The 23972-nt window shown below is 36.0% G+C and overlaps 1 protein-coding gene across 6 annotated transcripts; it reads right to left on the reverse strand.

The window, feature by feature from the left end:
• Positions 1–7614: 7614 nt before the first annotated feature.
• On the reverse strand, positions 7615–22385 carry LOC127943225 (GRAM domain-containing protein 2B). Of its 6 annotated transcripts, none has more exons than XM_052539514.1 (13): positions 22173–22385; positions 14127–14255; positions 12894–12954; positions 12743–12815; positions 12557–12660; positions 12371–12469; positions 11510–11581; positions 11361–11429; positions 11225–11291; positions 11084–11146; positions 10900–10999; positions 9515–9622; positions 7615–9437 (listed from the first exon to the last, which is right to left on the reverse strand). In XM_052539514.1, the coding sequence occupies exons 1-13, from the start codon at positions 22361–22363 to the stop codon at positions 9422–9424; spliced, it is 1152 nt and encodes a 383-aa protein (XP_052395474.1). In that variant the 5' UTR covers positions 22364–22385; the 3' UTR covers positions 7615–9421. The 6 variants fall into 6 exon arrangements, with proteins under 6 accessions (XP_052395474.1, XP_052395473.1, XP_052395477.1 ...); XM_052539513.1 differs by having other exon boundaries at positions 11225–11294; positions 22173–22378; XM_052539517.1 differs by lacking the exon at positions 22173–22385 and adding an exon at positions 14710–14902.
• Positions 22386–23972: the final 1587 nt, after the last annotated feature.

The raw sequence follows: 23972 nt of genomic DNA on the forward strand, positions 1-23972 counted from the left end.
TGACACTTTTTTAATTTTCTGTTTCACTTTATTTTTCACTTCATGAATCCATCAACAAATCATGCAATAAAATACATGTAACTGAGGTAAAAGAAGGCTTGACTTCCAAAAGTCATTGAAAACACTTAAAAATCAAATATTAGAGAAGTATCTGTATCATATAATGTTTTGTTTAAAGATCATTATTTTGTGTATTTGGTGTCACAGAATATGTTGACATGCTTTAATATCCCGCCTCTTTCAAACGCATCACAAAGTCCCGCCTTCTAACAAGCGCAGTCTGCTCTGATTGGCCAACTGACCCAGTGCATTGTGATTGGCCGGACAAAAAAAACACTAGCCGGAAAAGTAACGCCCCTTTCCATAAGCGTGAGCTTCATCTTTGAAAATAAATGTGAAGATAGCTAATAATGTCCTTGAGTTCAAGATGAAAGAGGAACAGAGTCGTGAGAGACACAGTGATGTGTTTGTTGTACACAGACGGTTAAAGTGCCCCTATTATGGGTAATCAAAGGTTCATATTTTAGTTTTGGGAGTCCCCAGCAACAGACTTACATGCATTCCATAAGCACTTCATTGTCTTAAAATCTGCATTTTTTTTCTCAAGTTTTCCCAGATCTGAACAAATAAGTGGGCGGGCATAAATATGCTTATGTTTCAGTTTGACATCACCTTGAAACAGCTGAAGATTAGTTTTAAAAATGACTCGCTTTCATGACTGTGAGTCGACTCTTTTTTTTTGAAAGACAATAACTTTATACAAAGTGCACTTTAGATTTTGTGTGTTACACACTGCATGAAGTACTTTAAAAAATGATATGATGTGATGTGATCATCTCTCTCTCTCTCTCTCTCACACACACACACACACACTGCACAAAACTCTCCATTTGAACAGTCAATAGCAAATACTTAAACTAATAACAAAATATACTTCCAGTAGCTGATTCAGAAGCGCCAGATTGTGGTAGCAAAGTCAGAATGACCTCCTCTACTAGATTCACGAAACGGTCATCCACAAAATGTGTTGCTGTTCTGTTTTAAGTAATCTTAAAAATTCCTAAATGCATCTACTTTCAGAAAGTCAAATGAAGGGTTTTGTCTTTCTCCCAGATTCACACACATCTCCCTGACATGACTGCTTCAACACTGTGTTACTGAAACCACGTCTTCTTTTTTAGTGAACATTTGGGCAGTATGACGCAAATATTTACACACAGTGATGTAGAGACGTGGGGGCGTGTCTAAACAAGGTGTTTTAGTGGGCGTGGCAGAGTGCCAAAATGGATGTCAGGAACAAGGAGAGAAAAAGAACATTAGCACACCATAACTAGGCTCATACATTATATTATTTGGATATTACACATATTATTAATGATGTCACTGCTGCTTTGTAGCCCTTTTTAAATGAAGAACATTTTAGCTACTCCATAAGGGGGGGGGGGGGGTGAAATGCTATTTCATGCATACTGAGTTTTTTTACACTGTTAAAGAGTTGGATTCCCATGCTAAACATGGACAAAGTTTCAAAAATTAAAGTTGTACGTTTGAAGGAGTATTTCTGTTCCAAAAATACCTCTTCTGGTTTGTCACAAGTTTCGGAAAGTTTTTTTCGAGTATGGCTCTGTGTGACGTTAGATGGAGCTGAACTTCTCCCGGAAGAGCGCGCGCTCCCGTATAGCAGAGCACTGAGAGCACAACAGACTTCACTGATCAGAGCGAGAGCGTCACCAAATGTCACAAAAGACGTGTGTTTTTGGTTGCCAGGGCAAGACAACCCTGCACAGATTACCAAAAAAAAACAGCATTAAGGGACCAGTGGATGGAGTTTATTTTTACAGAGCATCAACGGAGTTGTGCAAGTGTTTGTGTTTGTTCCCTGCATTTCGAAGATGCTTGTTTTTACAAACAAGGCCCAGTTTGATGCCGGATTTGCACATCGTTTATTTTTTAAGGATAATGCAGTCCCAACGAAAAAGGGTCACGATTGTGTGTTGGAACCGCATGCGGTGAGTAAAACTGCTTCAAATATCTCTGTGTTGTTAACTTAGCTATCGGCGTGTAAGCACATCAAGTAAACAACATGCAATGTTGTCATCAAACTGCACTTTCCACATGTACAGCTTAAAAAAAGCGACATAAAGTGGAACTTAGTCATTTTCCAAAACCGCTAATCAAATATATACAGTTTCAGTACATACCACATAGAGATGTCATTGCTGCTGCTGCTCTTGTTAAATTTCAGCCTCTGGATCTGATTCTGGATCATAAATATACGCTGAATCTGACTGTTAGCCATGGTTTGTTTTGGATGTTTTTTTCCTCAAGGTAATGTCACAGCTTCCAAACGCTCTCAACGCAAAAGCCTACTGGTGCTCGTGATTCTTTAGCTCCGCCCACACGTCACGCCTCCAGACGCTCGTGTTTTTCCTGGAAAAATCGGTACAGACTATCTTTCTCTTGAATATAATATGAATATAATAAAACTAAAGACTTTTTGGAGTTATGAAGGATGCAGTACTACTCTATAGGTACTCAAGATTAACAGGATATTGAGTGAAAATGAGCATTTCACCCCCCCCCCCCCCCCCATAACAAAAACGAAAGGTTCAGTATCTCAGTTTTGAAGTCACATTTTGAAAAAATCTTGGTACAGCTTTGTTTTTTTTATTTTTATTAAACAATGGTTTACTGAACAATTTGTAGCTCTAGCTTTAAATAAATTAAATTATAATGAAAAAAATGTCTTAAGGATAAGAACTATCTCAGCCAATAAAATAGAATAAAAATAATAATAAATAATAAATAAAATTAATCAAAAAAGTTCAAACTATTAAATACCGTTTCTATTTATTTTTAGATTTAATAAACAACACGTGAAAATATAATGTAAATTGTAAACATGTAAAAAAAAAAAAAAAGGGAAGCCAATTTCCGTCGCCACTTAACTAAAACAAAGTGTGACTTTTTGCATCACAATTTAGACTTTTTCTCAGAATTGTGATATGAAATCGCAATTCTGACTTTTTTCTCAGAACTACAAGTAAATCGTGAAATTCTGACTTTTTTCTCAGAACTACAAGCAAATCGTGAAATTCTGACTTTTTTCTCAGAACTACAATTAAATCGTGCAATTCTGACTTTTTTCTCCGAACTACAATTAAATCGTGCAATTCTGACTTTTTTCTCCGAACTACAATTAAATCGTGCAATTCAGACTTTTTTCTCCGAACTACAATTAAATCGTGCAATTCTGACTTTTTTCTCCGAACTACAATTAAATCGTGCAATTCAGACTTTTTTTCTCAGAACTACAAGTAAATCGTGCAATTCAGACTTTTTTCTAAGAACTACAAGTAAATCAGGCAGTTCAGACTTTTTTCTCAGAACTACAAGTAAATCGTGCAGTTCAGACTTTTTTCTCAGACCTACAAGTAAACCTTGCAATTCTAACTTTTTTCTCCTGTTCAGTAATCGCAAAAGACAGCAACTGAGAAAAGGAGAAGGACGGATGCCACTCTGCTAATGACTAATAATACTAATAAGTCAAAAGAAAGAGGGCTAAGATTTATATCCTGGAATACAAAAGGGGATGAATCCCAGTGTCAAAGCCGGCAAAATACTGTCACATCTACAACTTCTTAAGGCTGAGATTGTATTCTTACAAAAAACACATTTATACTCAAAAGACATTCTTTGCATTTAAAGGGCTCGGATGGGCCAAGTATTTCATTCTAAATTCTCAAGTTATCATCTGCAAATCTGTCCAGTTTGAACCCGTTACCACTATATCTGACTCGAATGGACGTTTTTTTTATAGTTTCAGGAAATCTTTACAATACCTCTGTCGTTTCGGATCCCTGGAGATTCATGAATTACAAAGATAAAGCTTTTCGTATTTTTCCCATGTCCCTCATACTTTTTCTATAATAGATTTCTTCCTGTTACATAACCAAATGGTGATGCGTACAGCATATAACATCCTGTAGCGATTTATTATCTCTGAACATCAGTCGATATAATCTGTGTCTAGGAAACTACATGTTTAGACCTCAGAGATTTCCTTCCTTTTAACTGTCAAAGGATTAATTTACAGATTTTGCAAAGTCTCAAATTGATTTGTACTTTGAACTTAATCAAACTCCTGAAATTGGATTTTCATACAGTCTTACATTCTTCTGGGAATCCATCTAACTCTCAGGCAAATTTGAATATTTTCCAATACATTGGATTTTACCATACTTGAAGCAAGTCTAGCTGAAGACCTGGGCGCCCCGATTACCGAAGCAGAGATATTGGTATCAATTGGGTCCATGCAATCCAATGAATCTCCAAGCCCATATGGCTTTATGTTAGAGTTCAGACCGTTTCGATCTCCTCTAACCCCTTTATAAGAAGCATTGTATAATGACTCTTTTATAGTAGGCCATCGCTCACCAACTCTTATTAAGGCCACCATTTCCATTATGTGTTAGTTATCAACCAATATCCCTGTTAAATGTTGATTTTAACATTTTATAAAACATTATGTGCCTACGTCTCCAGAAGGTCTTACGATCTTTAAATTTGCAAGATCATTTGTCCAGGGAGACAATAATTTTCTTCTTCTTGCTTCTTAATATTTTGTACTCCCCTTTCTCAGTATCTCTGAAAGTCCTTGTATCCTTGGATGCGGAGAAATCCTTTGATAGAGTTGAGTGGGATTATTTATTTTGTGTTTTAGAAAAATTTGGCCTGGGGTCTTATTTTACCTCTTGTATACGGCACCTTTACACCTCGGTTCATACAAATCGCATGCAGCTTTCTTAGTTTCCTTTACATCGAGGGATACCACAAGGATGCCCCCTTTCTCCTCTTCTCTTTAATTTACCCATATAGCCTCTGGCAATTTGGCTTCGTAATCTGGTGTCTTTTGAAGGTATCTCTCATTTTGGGTTAACTCAAAATCTCTCTTTATACTGATGATTTAATACTTTTTGTCTCCAACCCTTCTTACTCTATCCCTCCTATTCTTATATAAAATTAATCTGCAAAAACGTGAACTAGACCCTGTAAACCCTGCAGCTAGAGAACTTTCGTTCTCCCAATTTCCCATCAAATTATCCATGGTGGGTTTCAAATATTTAGGGATATTCTGTACTAATCTATATGGTTGATTATTTAGCCTTTTTACTTCTCATCGATCGAATTAAGGAGGACATGACAAGGTGGTCCACACTCCCTTTGTCCCTAGCCTAGTCTTATTAAAATGGTCACTCTGCCTAAACTATCGTATTTGACAGCACAGTGCAGCCATTCCTTTGGGGGAAATAAACTAGTAAACTACCACGATTTAAGAAATCTATTCTTCATCTTCCCAAGTATAAAGGTGGCCTGTCTCTTCCAACTTCCCTGCTCTATTTTTGGGGGTGTTTAATATTAGTGTAAGATTTCTTACTGGAATAACCCCACTTACCCAAAGATCATCCACCCTGGGTTCATGCCAAAACTTCTTCAGCTAAATATGATTTACATTCTGTAATCACTTCTCAGCTTCCAAAATTACTTACAATCCAGTCGTTTCCAAAACACTTAGAATTTGGATTCAGTTTAGAAAATATTTTGGATTACACAGAGCGTCTATATAAAACCATGCTTTCTCATCATCATGTTTGGACCGTATATGGGTACATAGTAGTATACACCCAGACAAGGTATGAAGACAATGTGTTTACATCCTTTTCTTCCTTATCTGCCAGGTTTGACCTATCCAACAGTCACCTATTTGGGGTTTTTTTCCAGACGAGACACTTCCCAAATCGTCCGCACTACACAGCTTTTTTGATCTGAAACGCAATGATAAACATCATTTATAACTTAATACGTTGATACCTGAACTTTCAAAGCGTTTCAAAGAGATTTGGGAACATGACCTCTCTATTGCTATTTCAGATGAACAGTGGGAATTCATCTTATATCGAGTGCACTCATCAATAGTCTGTGCCAGGCATGGTTTGATTCAATGCAAAGTACTTTACCGAGCTCACTTGACAAATGCACGATTATAAAAAAAAAAATTCCAGACAAGAATGATGCTTGCAACCATTGTAAACAAGCTCCAGCAGCTCATGTGCACAATGTTCTGTTCATGCCCTCGATTAGTAACCATTTGTTCCAATGTGTTTGACACACTGGGAAAAGCACTTAAATGTTGAACTGAATCCCAATCCACTGACAGCACCATACACCACTTACTCTAGACCCATTACTCTGGTAGCTAGAAGGAACATTCTCCTTAAATGGAGATGTGCCACTTCCCCTACTCACAATAGATGGGTACAAAATCATATTTCCCATGATACATAAACAGCATTCTTCCATCTTAGAAACATTGCCAAGCTACGAAACATGTTATCTGTTTCTGATGCAGAAAAGCTAGTTCATGCATTCATGACCTCTAGACTGGACTATTGTAATGCACTTCTAGGTGGTTGTTCTGCTTCTTTAATAAACAAGCTACAGGTAGTCCAAAATGTAGCAGCTACAGTCCTTACCAGGTCAAGAAAATATGATCATATTACCCCAATTTTACAGTCTCTGCACTGGCTACCTATTAGGTTCTGTATCAGTTACAAATTATCATTACTTACCTATAAGGCCCTAAATGGTTTAGCCCCTGCGTACCTAACTAGCCTTCTACCACGCTACAACCCATCACGCTCCCTAAGGTCACAAAACGCTGGACTTTTGGTAGTTCCTAGGATAGCAAAGTCCACTAAAGGAGGTAGAGCTTTCTCACATTTGGCTCCCAAACTCTGGAATAGCCTTCCTGATAATGTTCGGGGTTCAGACACACTCTCTCTGTTTAAATCTAGATTAAAAACACATCTCTTTCACCAAGCATTCGAATAATGTATCTCTTAAATTGTGAGTGTAGTTGCATCTGATCAAATGCGCATTTTTATTCTTTAGCTTGGGTTAAACTAATTAAATTTACTTTGTTAGAACAGCAGCTATGCTAATGATGTCTCTATGTGTTTCTATGCTGGGATCTTCATCCTTGTTTCCATATTCCTAAAAAGTCTCTTTGGGGACCCTTCTATGACATTGCTGCGAACCCCCTTTTATGTTTAATTAAGAGTCTCTGAAAGTCATGCAACAGTTTGTATAATGATTTTATACAAAAAGCCTTTAAAGGTGAAGTCCTAAATAATGGGTCAATGCACCAACTTGCATGACCTTTTCCAGACCCACTGCAGAGAGAAATATAACAATATAGATCTACATGTGCAGATCAGATCACAATAACACACCCCCTTTTCTGCCATAGCAATGCAAACTTTTATAAATCTCCATTTGTTCGTTAACTTTTAAATGCAGCAATATGAGACCAACAATTTGCAATAGCGATGATTTATTACTAAAGTGTAAGTAATATGTAATCCATAAAAAAGTAACCATTTGATATGACCAAGCACTTATTGAAAATCTACAAATGATTTTAACAGATGCTTATTATCTGCTGATAATTGCATTAATCTGATAATCCCCGTCTACAGCAGAAGTTGGACAATCTGAAAGTTGCATAAACCAAATTCCAGTAGACCAAGCTAAATAAACACTGGAGACAATGGCTTTCCTTAGCACTTGATTTATTCAAACAATGCCAAAGCCAGTCTCACAGAGACCAGTTTGAATTACACATTAGCCAATAAATAGACCAAACAAGAGTTTTACCGACATACTGATAGAAAAACAATAACAATTTAATAGTGCAATACAAATTATGAAAGTTGGGTTTCTTGCATTGTGGTTATTAGACAGTGGTCGAGGCGACTTGCGACGTCCCGGCGACTGGACGAAATGTTGTGCGAATCCGTTTGCACGCATCAGTCCAACGAGGAATCTCCATTTCAGGAAAAAAAAAAAAAGCATGCATTCGTTTCGAGCAAGAAATTCCCATGCGCGTGTTTCACCGGGAACCAGCAGATGACCAAGATAGCAAAACTGGGGTGTACCAATCCCATGATGCATTGCGAGTCAGTACTGGCCCTGAGCGAGAGGTTCTTAGCAACATCCAATGCCTCAAACCCTCAACACAGCGCCCCCTCCAGGACTGGAGAGCGTCTGCACATTATAAAGTGCTCTCGAACGGCTACACGTTGCTTCTCTCTTGAACATATTGCAACATATTTATACAAACACACATATACACACGCACACACAAATCATGCATATTTTGGACCACGCCATTTTCGTCAAGAATCGCGATTCATCTCCTTACGAGTCCTGAATGGAAATGCTCCGCTTAGGTTTGCGCAAACATGCGCGCTTGGTTTCAGCCATAAATCGGACGCTTAACAATACAATGTCCATCTCTTTTTTGCACAAAGTTGATTTATTAATTTTTTTCGGATTACGATAAAGACCAACAATGTTGGACTAATTCGTCTCCTTAGCGTATAAAAAAAGACAAAAAGTTACAAAAACTCGTTAAATACCTGATCTTAGCGTTTCTTGTGCATAGACTATACATACAATAATACTAAGGGCTGGCTAGCTAGCTTAGCATTTTTTTAACGTTAAACCAAACCAGTGATTATCGCAACTCCTTAATTCGACATCATTATTAAAGACTTTATTTTTATAATGGTCGTAAAAGTGGCCAAATAAAGGCGCTGCGATCAGTAAGGGTTGGTTAGCTAGCTTAGCTAATTTTTATCATTAAAACTTAACCTGTAATAATCGCAAGTCTTTTTTACGGAAAAAAAAAATTGACGAAAAACAAACAAGACAAAGCTAGCCATTAAAAATAACGAACTTGGGATGGGAAAAATGGACAAAAGCTATTCGTGAAATTTTATGATGCTCGTAATAACGATCAAACAAAGGTGCTGCAACGAGTAAGAGTTGGCTAGCTAGCTTAGCTATTTTTATCGTTAAACCGAAACCAGTAATATTGCAACCACTTTATACAAAAAACAAAAAACGTAAGACTGAAAGACTGGAGAAAAAGACAGTTATCAAAAATAAGGAAACTCAGAACTTACGAAGAAAAAAAAAATATTTGCGACGTTTTTGGATGGTTGTAAAAGTGATCAAACGAAGGCATAGCAATGAATAATAACCGATGAAATGCTTTTCCACAGAAGTCTTTCACACTTCTCAAAGACAAACCTGTTGTCTTTGGTTGTTTTTTTGGGAGAGTCACTGTTGCGCTAACACAAACCGAATGGCTGCGAGCGAAGACACACCCGCTTTTCGTAAAAACCAGCGTCTCATAATCCATGCCCTTTAGTCGTATCCTTGGCAGAGACGCACAGAGTTTAGCAGCTGGTGCATGTGCAAATAAAGGTCCTTCCCAGCATTCCTTGCGGCAGCTAGTGGATCTTTAAGAACGTTTTTTGGTGGTTCTTTCCAAAGTTCAGATGGATGAGATCTCTTACGTTTCTTTGTACCTGAAATGCCAAACAAATAACGTGATTTTCTAATGCTTTAAGATGTAAAAACATCAGTGTAATAGGACCGTATTTACCCGCTTTGTAGAGTGAATTTGGGAAGGGCTCCGAGAGACGTCAGCTGCTCTTCTAAGGCCACGATACGCAGGCCAATATAGCCAGACGACAACAAGAGCAGAAACACCCTGAACCAGAGAAAAGGAAGATTAAACGCATGTTTGTTGTCAGACCTGGAGGGCGTGTCATATCACGCTAATCATCACATTCCTGTACTGCTGAAATCTGACAAGACGAGACTCGTTTGACTGGCAAGAAGTTATATTTTGGACACATAATCAGGCTGAGAAGAATCTCGGATGATTAGTCACTGAAATTACAAGAAACATAGCAGCCTACTGACAGAACTGGTTATGCTGCTATAACTGACAATACGACCGTTTAACGCAAGTGTTTAATTCAAGTATTTTTAAAAACAAGGTGTGTCATCAAATTATATATATAAAAAAAAGTAAGCCTCATATTTTTAGTAAAAGTAAAACATTTTTTTTTTTAAATATTTGTAATAATACACATTTGGTAATACATTATAAATGTTATACAAATATGACCAATTTAGTAAATATTAGTTTAATACTTATCAAACACTAATCATTTTTTCCTAAAAGTTCTTAAGCTAAATATTTTAGTAAATAATATAAAAAAAAAAGGTAAACATTTGCATAACGTTCATAAATCATGTTTTCATTTTTTTCTACAAATGATTTTTTTACTAAATATTCGTATAACATTTATAAATTATTTTTTGCAAAAGGATTTCATAAATGTATCTAGTCAGGATACATGAATATTCTATAAATTGAGTAAATATTTATGTATTTTTGAATAAATAAAATCTTGCATTTAGTAAATATACATATAACATCTATCATCCATCAAAAATCTTTTATAAATCTTTTAGTACATATTTGCATAATTTTACTAATTAATTTCTCTTTTATAAATATACTAAATATTTTTTATTAATATATATAAATACACACACACACACATATATATTCAATACATTATTTCTAGTAAATATAACAAAATATTTTAATACATTTTAGATACTCTTTTTACTAAACGTTTACTGTAACATACATTTTGTTTAGTAAACATTTGATAAACTTTTTTATAAGCAATATTATTAACTATAATATTTATTTTTTTACTAAATTCTAAATACTAAAATGATGGAAATGTAAAAAAAAATAAATAAACTGCATATTTCATAAATATTTTAATATTTACAAAATTATTTCATCAATTTAATAAACTGTATTAATTATTTTCATAAATATTTTGTAAATATTCTATAAATTATTAAAAGTCAATATTTCCAAAATGCACTTTTTTTTGTCCTACACAAAGGTGTGTTAAATCTATTTTGGAGTGTATTTCCTGTAATATGTGTTTTCCTCACAGGATCAGGTAGATGAGCAGCAGAGTGTTGAGGTTGTTGACTTCTCTCTGGACGAGGAGAGACCGCGCTCGATCCGTCACGCTCCAGACCCACCAACTTCCTGCGGCGACAGGAAGCAGAATCTCTGTTAGCCAATCAATCAAACACATGCTCACTCAAAGTCCCTGAGATCGGTGTGTCGTACCGGTGTCTCCGTCCCCCGAGCTCTCGTCTGCCGTCTGCGCTGGGCTCTCGATCGCAGTGTTTTCTGAAACACAGAAGCGGACGGTGTTTAAACACACTCATCACACGGCCATGGGATGTTCAGTTTGACGTCTGTACACACCTGGAGCAAGTCGAGGCATCGGAGGAGACGTCTGGAAGGATTCGTCTAGACTGGACTGACTGGAGCTCTGCTGGAGAGACACAGGGTCAAAACCAGATCTTCTCGAGGCGTCCTGAAGCCCAGAGCGCTCACTTACCACCGGTCTGACCGCATCGAGGCTGTTCTCGGCTGATGAGAAGAGAGGGCTGCTGTTGGCACTTCCTTCCTGTCAGAGAGCAGAGCGGCGAAGCGTCAGGAGCGAATGAAAACAGAAGAAATCACGAGAGCAATCGCTCACTGACTCACCTCCAGCTGAGCACAGACGGATCGCAGAAGCTTATAGCAGCCTTCTCTGTTACGCAGAGACATGAATAAATACTGCAACACACAGACACAACAATTCACCTGGTTTAATACCGATAATAATTATATTAATAATCACTTTAATAAATATAATCTTATTTTTATGCACCAATTTAATATATTACAGATACAAGTCAATCTCAAAATAAATTAATATATTAATACGCAACAGATATAATTAAATCTCTTAATAAAATGTTTAAGAAAGACGTATTAAAAAATGCTACAGGTACAAGTAAATCTCTAAATAAATAAAAATACATATATATATTATTGAAAATAAAAACTGATAAAATATTTCAATAATTTATATATATATATATATATATATATATATATATATATATATATGTGTGTGTGTGTGTGTGTGTGTGTGTGTGTATATACACACATACATTTAACAATATTAAAATTAAAATAAATAATTTAACATTTGTTTTATGAAAATAAATGTATACAAATATAAAGAATTGGGATTTTTTTTTATGTATTTCTTTGCATTTATTTCCCATTATTATCAATCCTTCACTTATATATATATATATTATTATTTTTTTTTTTTTATTGTAACGCAATGTAACTTTTATTTGTATTAATTTGCATTATTCAGTACATCGCACTAAAATGACTGCAACATTTATTTTTATTAATTACAATTAAATGTACATTTCCACAAAAAATGACTGCAGTGCATTATTTTTTTAATAATTAGCATTAATCAGTACATGTCACAAAAATGTACCGTGATGCATTAATATTGATAGACGTGCTCTGTTGATTCTCGTGAGTTTTTGTGGATCTGACCTTCTCTCCGTCTGAGGTTCGGATGGAGATGGCGTTCGGTACGAGCAGCGCTGTGTTCTGCTTCTTCAGGACGCTCACTCTGGCGACGGGGACCAGCAGCTGAAACACACACACACACACACACACACAGCTGTTAAACGGGGCTGTGATCGGGGCTCAGGGCCTGTGGATCGGAGGCTTCCTCACCTTGGTGTCTTTGAGCAGCACGGAGGAGAAGAAGCACAGGCTGCTGTCGGTGATGTACAGACGGCCGTGATAAGGCACTTCCTTCTGCAGCGCACACACGTAAGCTGGAACACACGATAACACACGCGTCAAACAGAGACTGACGTCACAGACACGCCTCAGATCCGTGTGTAGAGATAAACTCACCATGCAGCAGCTCTTCAGTCTCAGGGACTTCTGGGAAGAGTCTGTGGAAGGTTTTGTTGTGCTTCATAAAGCTCTGAGAAGAACAATGAAATGGGAATCAGAAGTGTTTTGACACGTCACACTCGAAGACATTAATGAAACGTGGTCTTACACTTCTTGAGTTGAGGCTCTCGCTTCTCTCCAGAGGTCTGTCGACATCAAGACTCTGAGAGCTGACGATAAAACATATGTAAAGAATTAAACATTTTTTTTTATATATATATATAAAGCTTTTTATACTTTAGCATTTTTTTTTTAAATATATTAAATGTTCTTTGTATATGAAAACCCAAGATATTTTAAATAAATGTACTTTGCTTTGAAGAAAACAAATGTTTTTTTTAATTAGTTCTCCCTTTTTTAAATGAATAAAAAAAAAACTTTATATATGAAAATTACATTTTAGATATCGGTAAAGGCCTAAAACAGATATATTTAATATATTATTTAAAAACGACTTTTAAAAAAGAAGAATAAATTGTATAATTTTTTCATAAATTTATTTTTGGTTTGTTTTACAACAATAAATGTAAAGATATCGGTACATTTTAGATATCGGTAAAGGCCTACAACATTTGAATTATTATGAATAGATATATTTAATATAAAATATTTATTTAATTATACTATTTATTTCCTTTCAAAACGTTATTATTTCTTTTTTTATTATTTATTTATTTACTTATTTTAGGTTTGTTTTACGACAATAAATGTAAAGATATCGGTACATTTTAGATATGGGTAAAGGACTAAAACACGTTTGACATTATAAATATTTAATAATAACTTTTTTAAAGAAAAATAAATAGTATAATTTCTTTATTTGTTTATTTATTTAAGGTTTGTTCTACAACAATAAATGTAAAGATATCGGTACATTTTAGATATCGGTAAAGTTCTAAAACATGTTTGACACACTATAAATGGATATAAATCATATAATTTATTTTTTTTAATTATTTAAGGTTTGTTTTAGACAATAAATTAATAATTGGCAAATAAATAATGTATAAATATATGCATATTTATTTATTTTATTAAAATATTAATACATATTTTATTAATTGTATAACCACTATTTTTAAAGACACCATCTAGATTTTTTTCTCTTTTTTTTCACAAATACACCACTCATTTTAGATATTGATGAAGATAAAACAAATAAATATTTAATATAATATTTTTATTTTATTTTGTTTATTTATTTCTCTAGACTGAAAAGATATATTGATAAAGGTCATAATAAAACCATTCTAAAAAAAATTTTCATTTTATTTTTATTTCCACCCATCCCATTGTTAGGCTGGTCTACAGAAGCAGAGCTGGTTAAACAACACTCTTGTACCTTGGCTGGTTCAGACTCTTGGTCTCCAGCTGATTTTCCTCCAAACTGATCGTCTTCTTGCTCCCCAGCTTGCTTTTCGTCCTCCCCTTCTTCACCTTGGCGGGGATCGTCCCGGCGTCCACCGCATAGCTGTGAAAACAGCAGAGAACCAACGTCAGCCGCTCACAAGCTTAAACACCGCCTGACTTCACGAGCTCACACCAACAGATGGGAAATACTGGGCATTTATTAAGGTCAACACCATATCTAGCACATAATGACATCAGATCAGCTTTACGAGTTTCTCTGAGCGTTGATACCAGTGTAATGGTTAAACAGAGTCAAACAACGGGAGAGCAAATATATTATAAAACAGGCCAAGAGCACTTCACTCCGACCTCTATAACACAACCACAGCAGTAAAAACTCAAGAATAAACACTACAGACTGAAAAACAACCTTCAAAGCAAACCCCGCACCAATTCTCACTTGGAAACTGCTAGTAGAATTCAACAGGTAATACACTGAATGCAGCCCATTGATTGTAAAGCTACTCTAACAGTACAATTACTCCTATGCTCTTGCTTAGAGAGGACTTGCTTACCTGTAGAGATTATTTCCATGCCTGCGAGATAAGCGTAAACTCAACGATCTGTTCATTCTCAGTACAAAACTGGCCTCAAGCCATAACTCTGGAATCTGATGCTCGGCCAAAAGCAATAAATAACGAGTACAGGCTCAGCGAGTCTAGAAAACACAGGGCTGATCTGCGGCCGCTTTCCAGTGGGAACTGCTGCCTTCCTCTGTATGCAAATGAGAGGGGCGGAGCTAGAACTCCAATGGGAGCTGCTCTCTTCACACTGTATGCAAATGAGTGGGCGGAGCTGCAGGCAGAGTTCTGGTCTGAGGTTGTGCTGCTTTTTCCTGTATGGAAATGTGAGTGGGCGGAGCCTCTGACCTCAGATGGTGTGACAGTGGCTTGCTGATGTAATGAACACCTGCACGCAGACGCAGGAGCTGCAGGTGAAAACATGCTGGGAAACACTGGACAACAAGCGAAAGCATTTTCAGTGAAAATGAGATGATTTACTGAAGCGAAAGTCGAATCGCTGTAATTCTTCACCTGAAGGAACTCAAAGTAACTGCTTCCTCATTCAGCACTGAGGGGTTTTTTATGTCCATTTTGGCCACTACATATGCGACGCACAGCTGCTGGAAACCACGTCACCTTTCCCAGCATTCAGAGCCATTACATTTATGACTCGATGACAAACTGGTGACTTGCTGAATTATATATAGGTTAAAAGACAGCACATGACATGTAATGATAACACTTACAGTCATATGACTATGTATCACACTCTAACAAGTAGGAATTAATATAGATATATTTTATATACAATATTTAATTTGCTTTAAAGAAAGAGTACCACTTTTTTTCTACATGAAAATATAGTGTGTATATCTATCTATCTATCTATCTATCTCTATATATATATATATGTGTGTGTGTGTGTGTGTGTGTGTGTGTGTATAGATATAGATAGATAGTTAAGAAATCTATAAAAATCACTTATTTTCCTTCATTTAAATACAATTTATAAAATAAATTTTAAAATGGCAAATATATATATAATACTTGTTTGAAAAACAGTAAAAAAAAATTTTTTACTTATCTTTCTCTAAAGAAATATTTTTCTTTATATATGAAAACAGTAGATATGTATATCTTACATATTTAATTTGTTTGCAAGAAAATATATTATAATTTATTCATCTTTACCTTTATTTTATTTTATATAAATTATTTAATTTATATAATTTATATAATTAATTTCTATAAATGAATTATATATAAATTATCTATATAAAAAATATAAATATTTCTTTTTATATTAATTTAATTTTAACAAATGTCTACATGAAAACAATATTATTGTCAAAAGCTAAATAAATAAATAACATTTCTTTAAACAAATTAACTTTTTTTCAAAGAAAAAGGGCATGTCTTTCTCTATAATGCTGTTGTGTAACAATTACGAATTACTCGCAAATGCCACGGAAAAATTCCAGAGTTTATATGCGAGCCAAAACAGAACAAAAGAGAATATTGCGACACGAGGAAGCTGCAGCCACTGAAATAACGTCTAGAACCCGACAGAGTTCAGCCAGCTATTGTTTGAGCGTTTCATCTCGAATCCTTTAGATGCCAACGCAAATAGATGTGGCACGCAAACACATTCAAAAGCAGAGCCGCACCTGCAAGTGTGTGTGTGTGTGTGTGTGTGTGTGTGTGAGATAGAATAAAATGGGAACTATTACATTTTCGTTTTTAGTGCTGATATTGATTGATTACTTTGCAATTTAATAATTTTGGTGAAATAATAAATTACTACTACTAATTAAAAATTGATAAAAAAACAAATAAATAAAAATTTAAACTGATAACTATTATTAGTAGTATAAGTATTCCGTAATATATTATTTGATCAATTATTTTGCATACAGGAAAATTAAAGAATGAAATAATGAAATATGTCTCAAATGGTTGTTCTTATAATATATAATGATAATAACGTGATTCTGGTAATACAGTAACTTTTTACTGTATTACATCAGATATTTACACAAAATGATTTAAGCATAAACTAAAGTATTTAATTTACTGCATCACTTCATTTTCTTCAAGCAAAACGTAATTGCTTCTTTTGCTTTTGCAATCAGCTTAAAAACAATCCACACGAGCTCTCGATGTATTATAGATGCTGAAGCACACGTCATATTGCAGATCTATTTTTAGATAGCTTCACCTTTAACTGGCACCAATAAACCCCCAACCAGAGCTTTCTCATGTCTGAGGTTGTGTTTTCAGGCTAAACACAGGTATTTTAGGAATCTGCTGCCCTGCTGTGGGCGTTTAGAAGAATGAAAGCTGGCAACGTCACCTGAGAAATGAAACCGTTAAATAAACCAAACAGATTGATTCAATGCCATTATGATTTCAGCTGTGTCACTCAGGTTTAGTGGCACTAGAACAATAATAACGCACCATGAGATCCTGTTTAACAGACTTATATCTCATGCACAAACAATGAACCTCGCCATTTCTATTTGGCCTAGAGCTGCATAGTGATTTAAAGAGGTGATAACGAGCATCAAACACACCTCGCTGACTCGTCTGATGCTGAATAGATACAGCGCGAGTCTCGCAGAAATGCCAAGCGAGCTCAAACCAGATGAGATAAGCAACAAGCAGTGGCATACACACCAAACAAGGAAATGTGTTGGAGTTCAAGGCCAGCGATAAACGCTTATCACGCTCGCCTTTGTGCTGACTGCGAAAGTTTAGTCTCCGCAAATGAGTCAAAATGTTCCAGAACCTCTGGTTTTGGTGATTTAATTGGCACGAACATAGACAGAACTAGTCAACGTTTAGGTCTTTAAAGTGGTTTGTGTTCAATCCGCTAGCTATGAAAAGAAATCCCCAGCCAGCTATCAGCTCAACGGCGTATTCGTAGCTTCTCACGATTATATTATATATATCTCAGAGCTTAAGAAGTTCGAAATGTCTCCTACCTTCCCAAATCCTCACACGCGGCTGTATCCAAGCAGTTTGGATCCTTCTCGCCATCCATTGCGGCGTCTTCCCAAGCGCTAGCGACTACTGAACCACTTTTGACCAGGTGGACTAGATGCTGAGCAATAGGGTCTAAAGGTTTCCTTTACAGCGGATCCGTTACACAAGCGCAAGCCATCGGGAAAAAAGTGAGATAATGAGGCACAGGAAAACCAAAGTGGGAGTCGAAGGAGGGATGAAGGGTCCTCTGCCGGCCTCCAACCACAAGTGATGGAGGATCCCACAGTGGCCTATCTGAATCCCATTGAAGGAATAAAAAACTACTGAAGACATGCAAACAAAGCCTCGCTGGTGGCCAGCTACTGTCTTTGGGATGGGGCAGATGGTCAACAACCCCATGAGAGCGCCACAAGACCAGGAGCAAGGAGCTGATTTGGCCAACACCGGAAGAAAATTAATATTTGAAGGATACTGGAAAGTTTCTGTGTGAACCTGAAATAGCTTTCCAACAGTTCAATTCTGACTTTTGAGAGAGCCAAAAATGGTTACTTCACAGTTTAGATTTTGGTATTTTTTTAATCAATTAGAAATCTGAAAACAAACGCAAAACGATACATGAGAGAACGAACCAAAATCTTAAGCAAGTAAAACCATTTAAATTATCTGTCTTAAAATTAAATGGTTACTTTGAAATTTAAAGGCTTTTTTTTATCCATTACAAATCCAGACACAACAAATGCAAAACATTGCATGGAAAAACTGACCATAGTCCAGTTTAAACCTTTGAAAACGCTAAATTTAAACTTTGAGTGCCAAGAAATGGTAATTTTGAAGTTAAATATTTATATTATTATAATAATATATATTTTATAATAACTTACATATCCAAAATCAAATTGATACAGTATAGAAACTAACCAAAATCCAGTTTAAACGTGTAAAAACAGCTAAATTCTGACTTTAAAAGAAAAAATAATAATTTAGATTTTTCTTATTCAATTAAAACTCCAAAGACAAAAAAATTCCATTCAAAATGATTCAAGGGAAACCAGAGCAAAATAGATAAATAAAAATACTCGAATTATAGTTTCGAACAACATAAAAATGAATCAACATTTCTAATTCCAATCATCTTCAATAAAGTTAAAATATTCTCAAGACAGCTAAAAACTCAATGAAAACCAGTGTTATTTTAGTTTGAGAATTACTTTTTATTTCCCTATTTTAATTTGAGACGGTTTGTTTAATTTGTCTTTTTTAAAACATCCATACGGATTGTATTAATTTTGTATTTGCGTCTGCTAAATGAATAAATGTAATGTAATGTAATGTAATGTATTTTACTTTTAGTTTCAGCTAATTAAGGAAGTCAAGATAACCTATAAGAAAATTCTAAATGTTGTAAATTCCTTTTCTTTTTATTACCACTGAACCTTTTCTCCATCTGGCCCCTGACCTCCTTGTGCCATTATAAAGATGATTCATCTCTGGCCTAATGCACATTCACACACTCAAGCCTTCAAGGCTAATGTTTGCCAATGGAAACGCATTAGCTCATACATCCTCAGCTGCACGGTGACTCACCAAAGATAGCTTAAAGATCCTTGTCCAGGCCTGAAAACAAGAAGTTCTTGAATCTTAAGTTCTGCCTTTATTTTTAATCAGGATTCCTCAGGGCGTTCTGTACTTCTGTTTATAAACAAGACGCCATGTTCTAACGGAGACGTTCCATGCTAGTATAAAGTGATATGGAGAACATTAGGTCAGTTTTCATTGCATAAGCACAAGATTTTCACGCTCTGTAAAACACAAGGGTACTAGATCACCATTGGTTGACAGGTGGGAGGAACTGTTGACCGAATGCAATTCAAGATCACTGCCAATAAGCGACATATAAATCAGAGATCGACAGGTTGAATTGGGTCAATGCTGCACACCAGGAAACACAGATCATTTTCAAGAAAGCCTCCGTTAGAATTCACTAGTTAAGCAAGTCGCAAGTTATTCAGCTTGCAAAATGATTGGACATGAGAACAAGGTCACACCACTCGTAGATAATAAAAGGTCTTTCATCAGCGTGTGATAAATGAGCTGAGTGGGTGTTTGCTGAAAAAAAAAACTGTGAAACCACATGAAAATTTGAGCTGCACTATTCAACCAATAACAAACCACACTGGGTTGTCCTATACATCTAAAAAGTTAAATAAATAACATCTAAACACAGAAACTACATAAAGTCCAAACTTCATATTCATACACCAAAACTTGGTCTCAAAACCCAAAAAAACCAAAAGGTCAAACTCCAAGCAAGACTTTTGAACAATGAAACCTGATCTAACATTGTCAAAGAAAGGAACAGAACAAGGTTTAGGCCTTGACATCTATCGAGCCATGATGTCCATTCAAGAGACAACACCAATCCCTGTGGACATACCACAGCTCGGCTCTTGTGGACCAAAGCTATGACAAAGAGGACATTTGTGCAAGTCATGTGACCTGAAGGCATCTCACTTCCTCAGCCTAAACAGAAAGAGGTCTTTCTTTTCATATACCAATAGAGTCCAAAAAAAGAGTGGAAAACCCAGACAGGAATCACATGAAACAAGTCATATTTTGTTCTTTTGACGTGGTTGTTATTATAGCTTAGGGGATCTTTGGGGAAGTACATCATGCAAGTGATGGGTTTTTTCAGTAAATGTGCTCAAGGTACAGGGCACCAATATGTCATCGCTTCCTCAATGTTTTTTTCACCAAATCCGTGTGAAATGCCCCCAGCACTGCACACGGATTTGGTGAAATCCAACTGCAATGTTGAGCGTTTGCTTGACTTTCGCAGGCAACATGTTAATGAAGAATCAAGAACATTGCTTTGAATTTATGCACTAAGAGGCAGAAAGACTTTAATGTGCCAAATCCAATCTTGGTGGTCCAATCTTACTCATGGGATCCCACCTGATCTTCCAAAATGACCCCGAATCTATCCTAACAAAGTTCCTTATGTAGGAGCGATGCTCAAAAGCAGTTGTGCAAGAACTCAAGTATAACTCAACGTGCTTTACTGATCATCTATATGAATGATCAAGGTCCAGAGAAGCTAATTCAATTCCAGTGGGAAGCCATATTAGCCCGGACAGCTTGCTCACACCTGGCACAAGCTTTTGGGCTAAAAATAAACTTTGATAGATAACGTGACCCACATATGTTGGAATACCAATACAACTGAGGGTCTACGAGATCATCTGTTTATTTGGTCAATCTAAACCACTTACTAGGGCACGGTGATGTCGACATTTACCACATGCTGTAATTTAATTACAACACATTCCTGCTCCAAATTACATTTAGCACCATCACTGAAGACAATGCAGTTTGGTCAGACTGAAGGAGTTAATTTAAAAAAACTCACACCGTGATGATGGTTAGGAATTTAGAGCATACTGGCAATGTGGATTGGTTTGTTTATGTCACAATTGCAGATGAGTGCTACACTGGTGTAAGTATAGCTGGACTGAACTGATATATTACCAGGCATATTTTCTTTCAAATGGCTCAATGTAAAGCACAAGTAACCCACTCATTGGAAAATGTGAGTCAGGGAAATCAGCTCTGGTCTAAAAGTATCCCAGTAATTCCTTTACAATAACATGAATGATGCGGTCCAGGTTCAGGACCGGCTTAACGACTCTAATAATAACCAACACAAAGACTCAAGTCCACATGAGAAGCTGATATTATAGAATGATACATGGCTATTTTTTAGGAGTTTGGAGGTTTTCACGGAGGCTGATTTTGTAAATACAACAACAAAAAAAACAGTTTTCAGATAAGAATGAATGTCATATATTACCATATACATACACAATATTAAATATGCACCATTTGTTATAACATAATTCACCATGACATGCAAAACACACACTGGTACTGGCATGATACATGCTAAAAACAACATTACTATTATCAGCCATTGTAGATGGCATTTTACCATTGTATTTACTTAACAAAAACATACCGTGACAGTACCATAGTGGTACATGTACCATAGTATTTCATTGTAATCCAATGCTCTACCATGGTACCTGTGGTGTTGATTAAATGGTATTTTTTTGTAAATAAACACCAATGTTTACATCTTCACTGTACCATAAATGGAATGCAGTAAAAAGCATTAACGACATGGATATTTAGGAAAGGAAAAAAGCTATTTTTATACTATAAAAGCATATAAAGTAATAAATAAAACGACATCCAATCTGTATTGAATAAGATAATCAGTCAAAGGGAAGAAATAATGTCATCACAAACGTGCACGCGCACACATAGGGAGGACTATAGCTATGAAACATCCTCAGTCTGACCTATATCAATAAAAACAACGCACATCACACAATCTTATCAACACAGACACACTAGTGCCTTTTAATTATAATATGAACACAACATTAACATATGTAAATGAGCTGCGAATAACTGGATGTTATGTTACTCACCTATCCTTCATTAAATGCTTGATTTTCGATATGGCGCTCTCGTCGATCTTTCTCAGAAACGTTTTAAATCTCTCCCTCTTGTTTTCCAGCATTCTTCCTCTACGCAGATCGACACACGCGGACAAAACACGCCGGTGCACGAGGACGCGATGATCCGGTTGCTCTCCGGCGTCCCGTGAACGCGGCCTCATTAACAAAATGAGACAAAATCGGACCAAGCGCTGGCGGCCAATCAGAGCGCATCTGATCAGCCGCGGAGCCCAATCACGGCGCGACGCTAGCGCTCTAATCTCCGCCCATGCCCTTTTATGGGCAGGACGCGTGTTTGCATGCAACGTGGTGGTTTGAGGGAGGAAGTCAGGGTGGAGAACTAGTGTGAAAAGCTGATTGTACACTTACACACAAGTCTAGTGTTTTGAACTCTGTTCTCACGTTTGAACAGGTCATGAACATCTAAATGTCCACTAGTGATTTGAGAAATCTAATTCTTTTTTTATTTCTCTTACGTGAATCACACACATGAAACACTTCAGTCCCCCGGCTGAATAATTTCATAATCAAATCATGCCATCACTGAAGAAATGATCATTTCAACACAATGTTCCACGGGATCATCTCATTGCTTTTGCACACATGACCGTGTCACATGACATCTCATGATCTGTAATCAAAAGCTGAATTGTCCACCCCCTTTTGTTTTATTTATTTATTTTTTAAATAGATTTTATTTATTGTAAGTCGATTTGAATGAAAGCATCCGTCTGCCAAATGATTACATAAATATTACGGTGGAACAGTTCTACTTTTTCACAGTTCGTTTGTTTCACGGTTTTAGAGTCACGGTTTCAGTACCGCTGTATTTGCTATGTTTATGGAAAAACTATACTTTAAAATATATATATATTATCATATTATTAAGAATATTCTAACTACAAGCAACAGCACAAATAAATACAACAGAGTAAAGATACAAATAAAATAAACTGACTTTCAGGTATTTTTTTAGGTAGGTCTTGCATTAGATTTTAAGTACAGAATTTAAATAAATTAATAAAATGTAAAATAGCATTGCATTTTGGACTAAAAAATAAATGCAAAATGTCACAGTTCAAATTATTTTAATCTCCGATCTCGTGTGCAAGTGTTTTGTTTGCATGTATGTCATTGCAGCAGCACATTTAACTTTAATTGTAATTACACTGACTGGATCTACCTGTGAATCAAATTATTTTAATGCACCCCTTTTAGCCAATCAGAATCAAATATTCAGACAAACCGTGGTCTAAATAGATTTATTAGAGTAACCATTCAACAAACTAAGCAACTAATGGTTGTGTTAAGGAGAAAAAGAACACTTTTTGTGTTTGTGTCAATTTGCTAAAGTAGGACAGTAGTGTTCCTGTAGCTCAATTGGTAGAGCATTGTGGGGTTGGGGGTTCGATTCCCCAGGAACACTTGATAGGTGAAAAATTGATAGCCTGAATGCACTGTAAGTCTTTTTTCATCTTTTTTTCTAAGCTTAGGATCGGAAAACTCTTAATTTAACAGTTTGCAACAAGCACAACAAAACTTACGGATGTAAGGCAACTTGTGACACTGTCGCGGTTCAGGCTCTTTCCTGTTTTAGTGTAAATCCGCTGTAGAAACATTTGTCCGGCCTCAATGGTAAGATTAGCAGTGCTGCATTTTTCTCCAGATCTGCAATATCTGTTTACACAAAAACAACAAAACAAAACAGGTTATTGGTACACATTATATCTTAGATGTGATGGTTGTCTCGGTTTACATTCAGTTTTTTTG

Source organism: Carassius gibelio, chromosome A22 (assembly GCF_023724105.1).
Source record: "Carassius gibelio isolate Cgi1373 ecotype wild population from Czech Republic chromosome A22, carGib1.2-hapl.c, whole genome shotgun sequence".
NCBI lineage: Eukaryota > Metazoa > Chordata > Actinopteri > Cypriniformes > Cyprinidae > Carassius > Carassius gibelio.

Excerpts from the sequence above, each read along its gene's own strand:
- LOC127943225 (XM_052539512.1), bottom strand. The coding sequence starts at position 22,363 with ATGAGGCCGCGTTCACGGGACGCCGGAGAGCAACCGGATCATCGCGTC. Across the intron at positions 12,955-14,126 it reads AAGAGTCTGAACCAGCCAAG|CTCTCAGAGTCTTGATGTCG; the intron begins GTACAAGAGTGT and ends TTTTATCGTCAG. Across the intron at positions 12,661-12,742 it reads GACTGAAGAGCTGCTGCATG|CTTACGTGTGTGCGCTGCAG; the intron begins GTGAGTTTATCT and ends CGTGTGTTCCAG.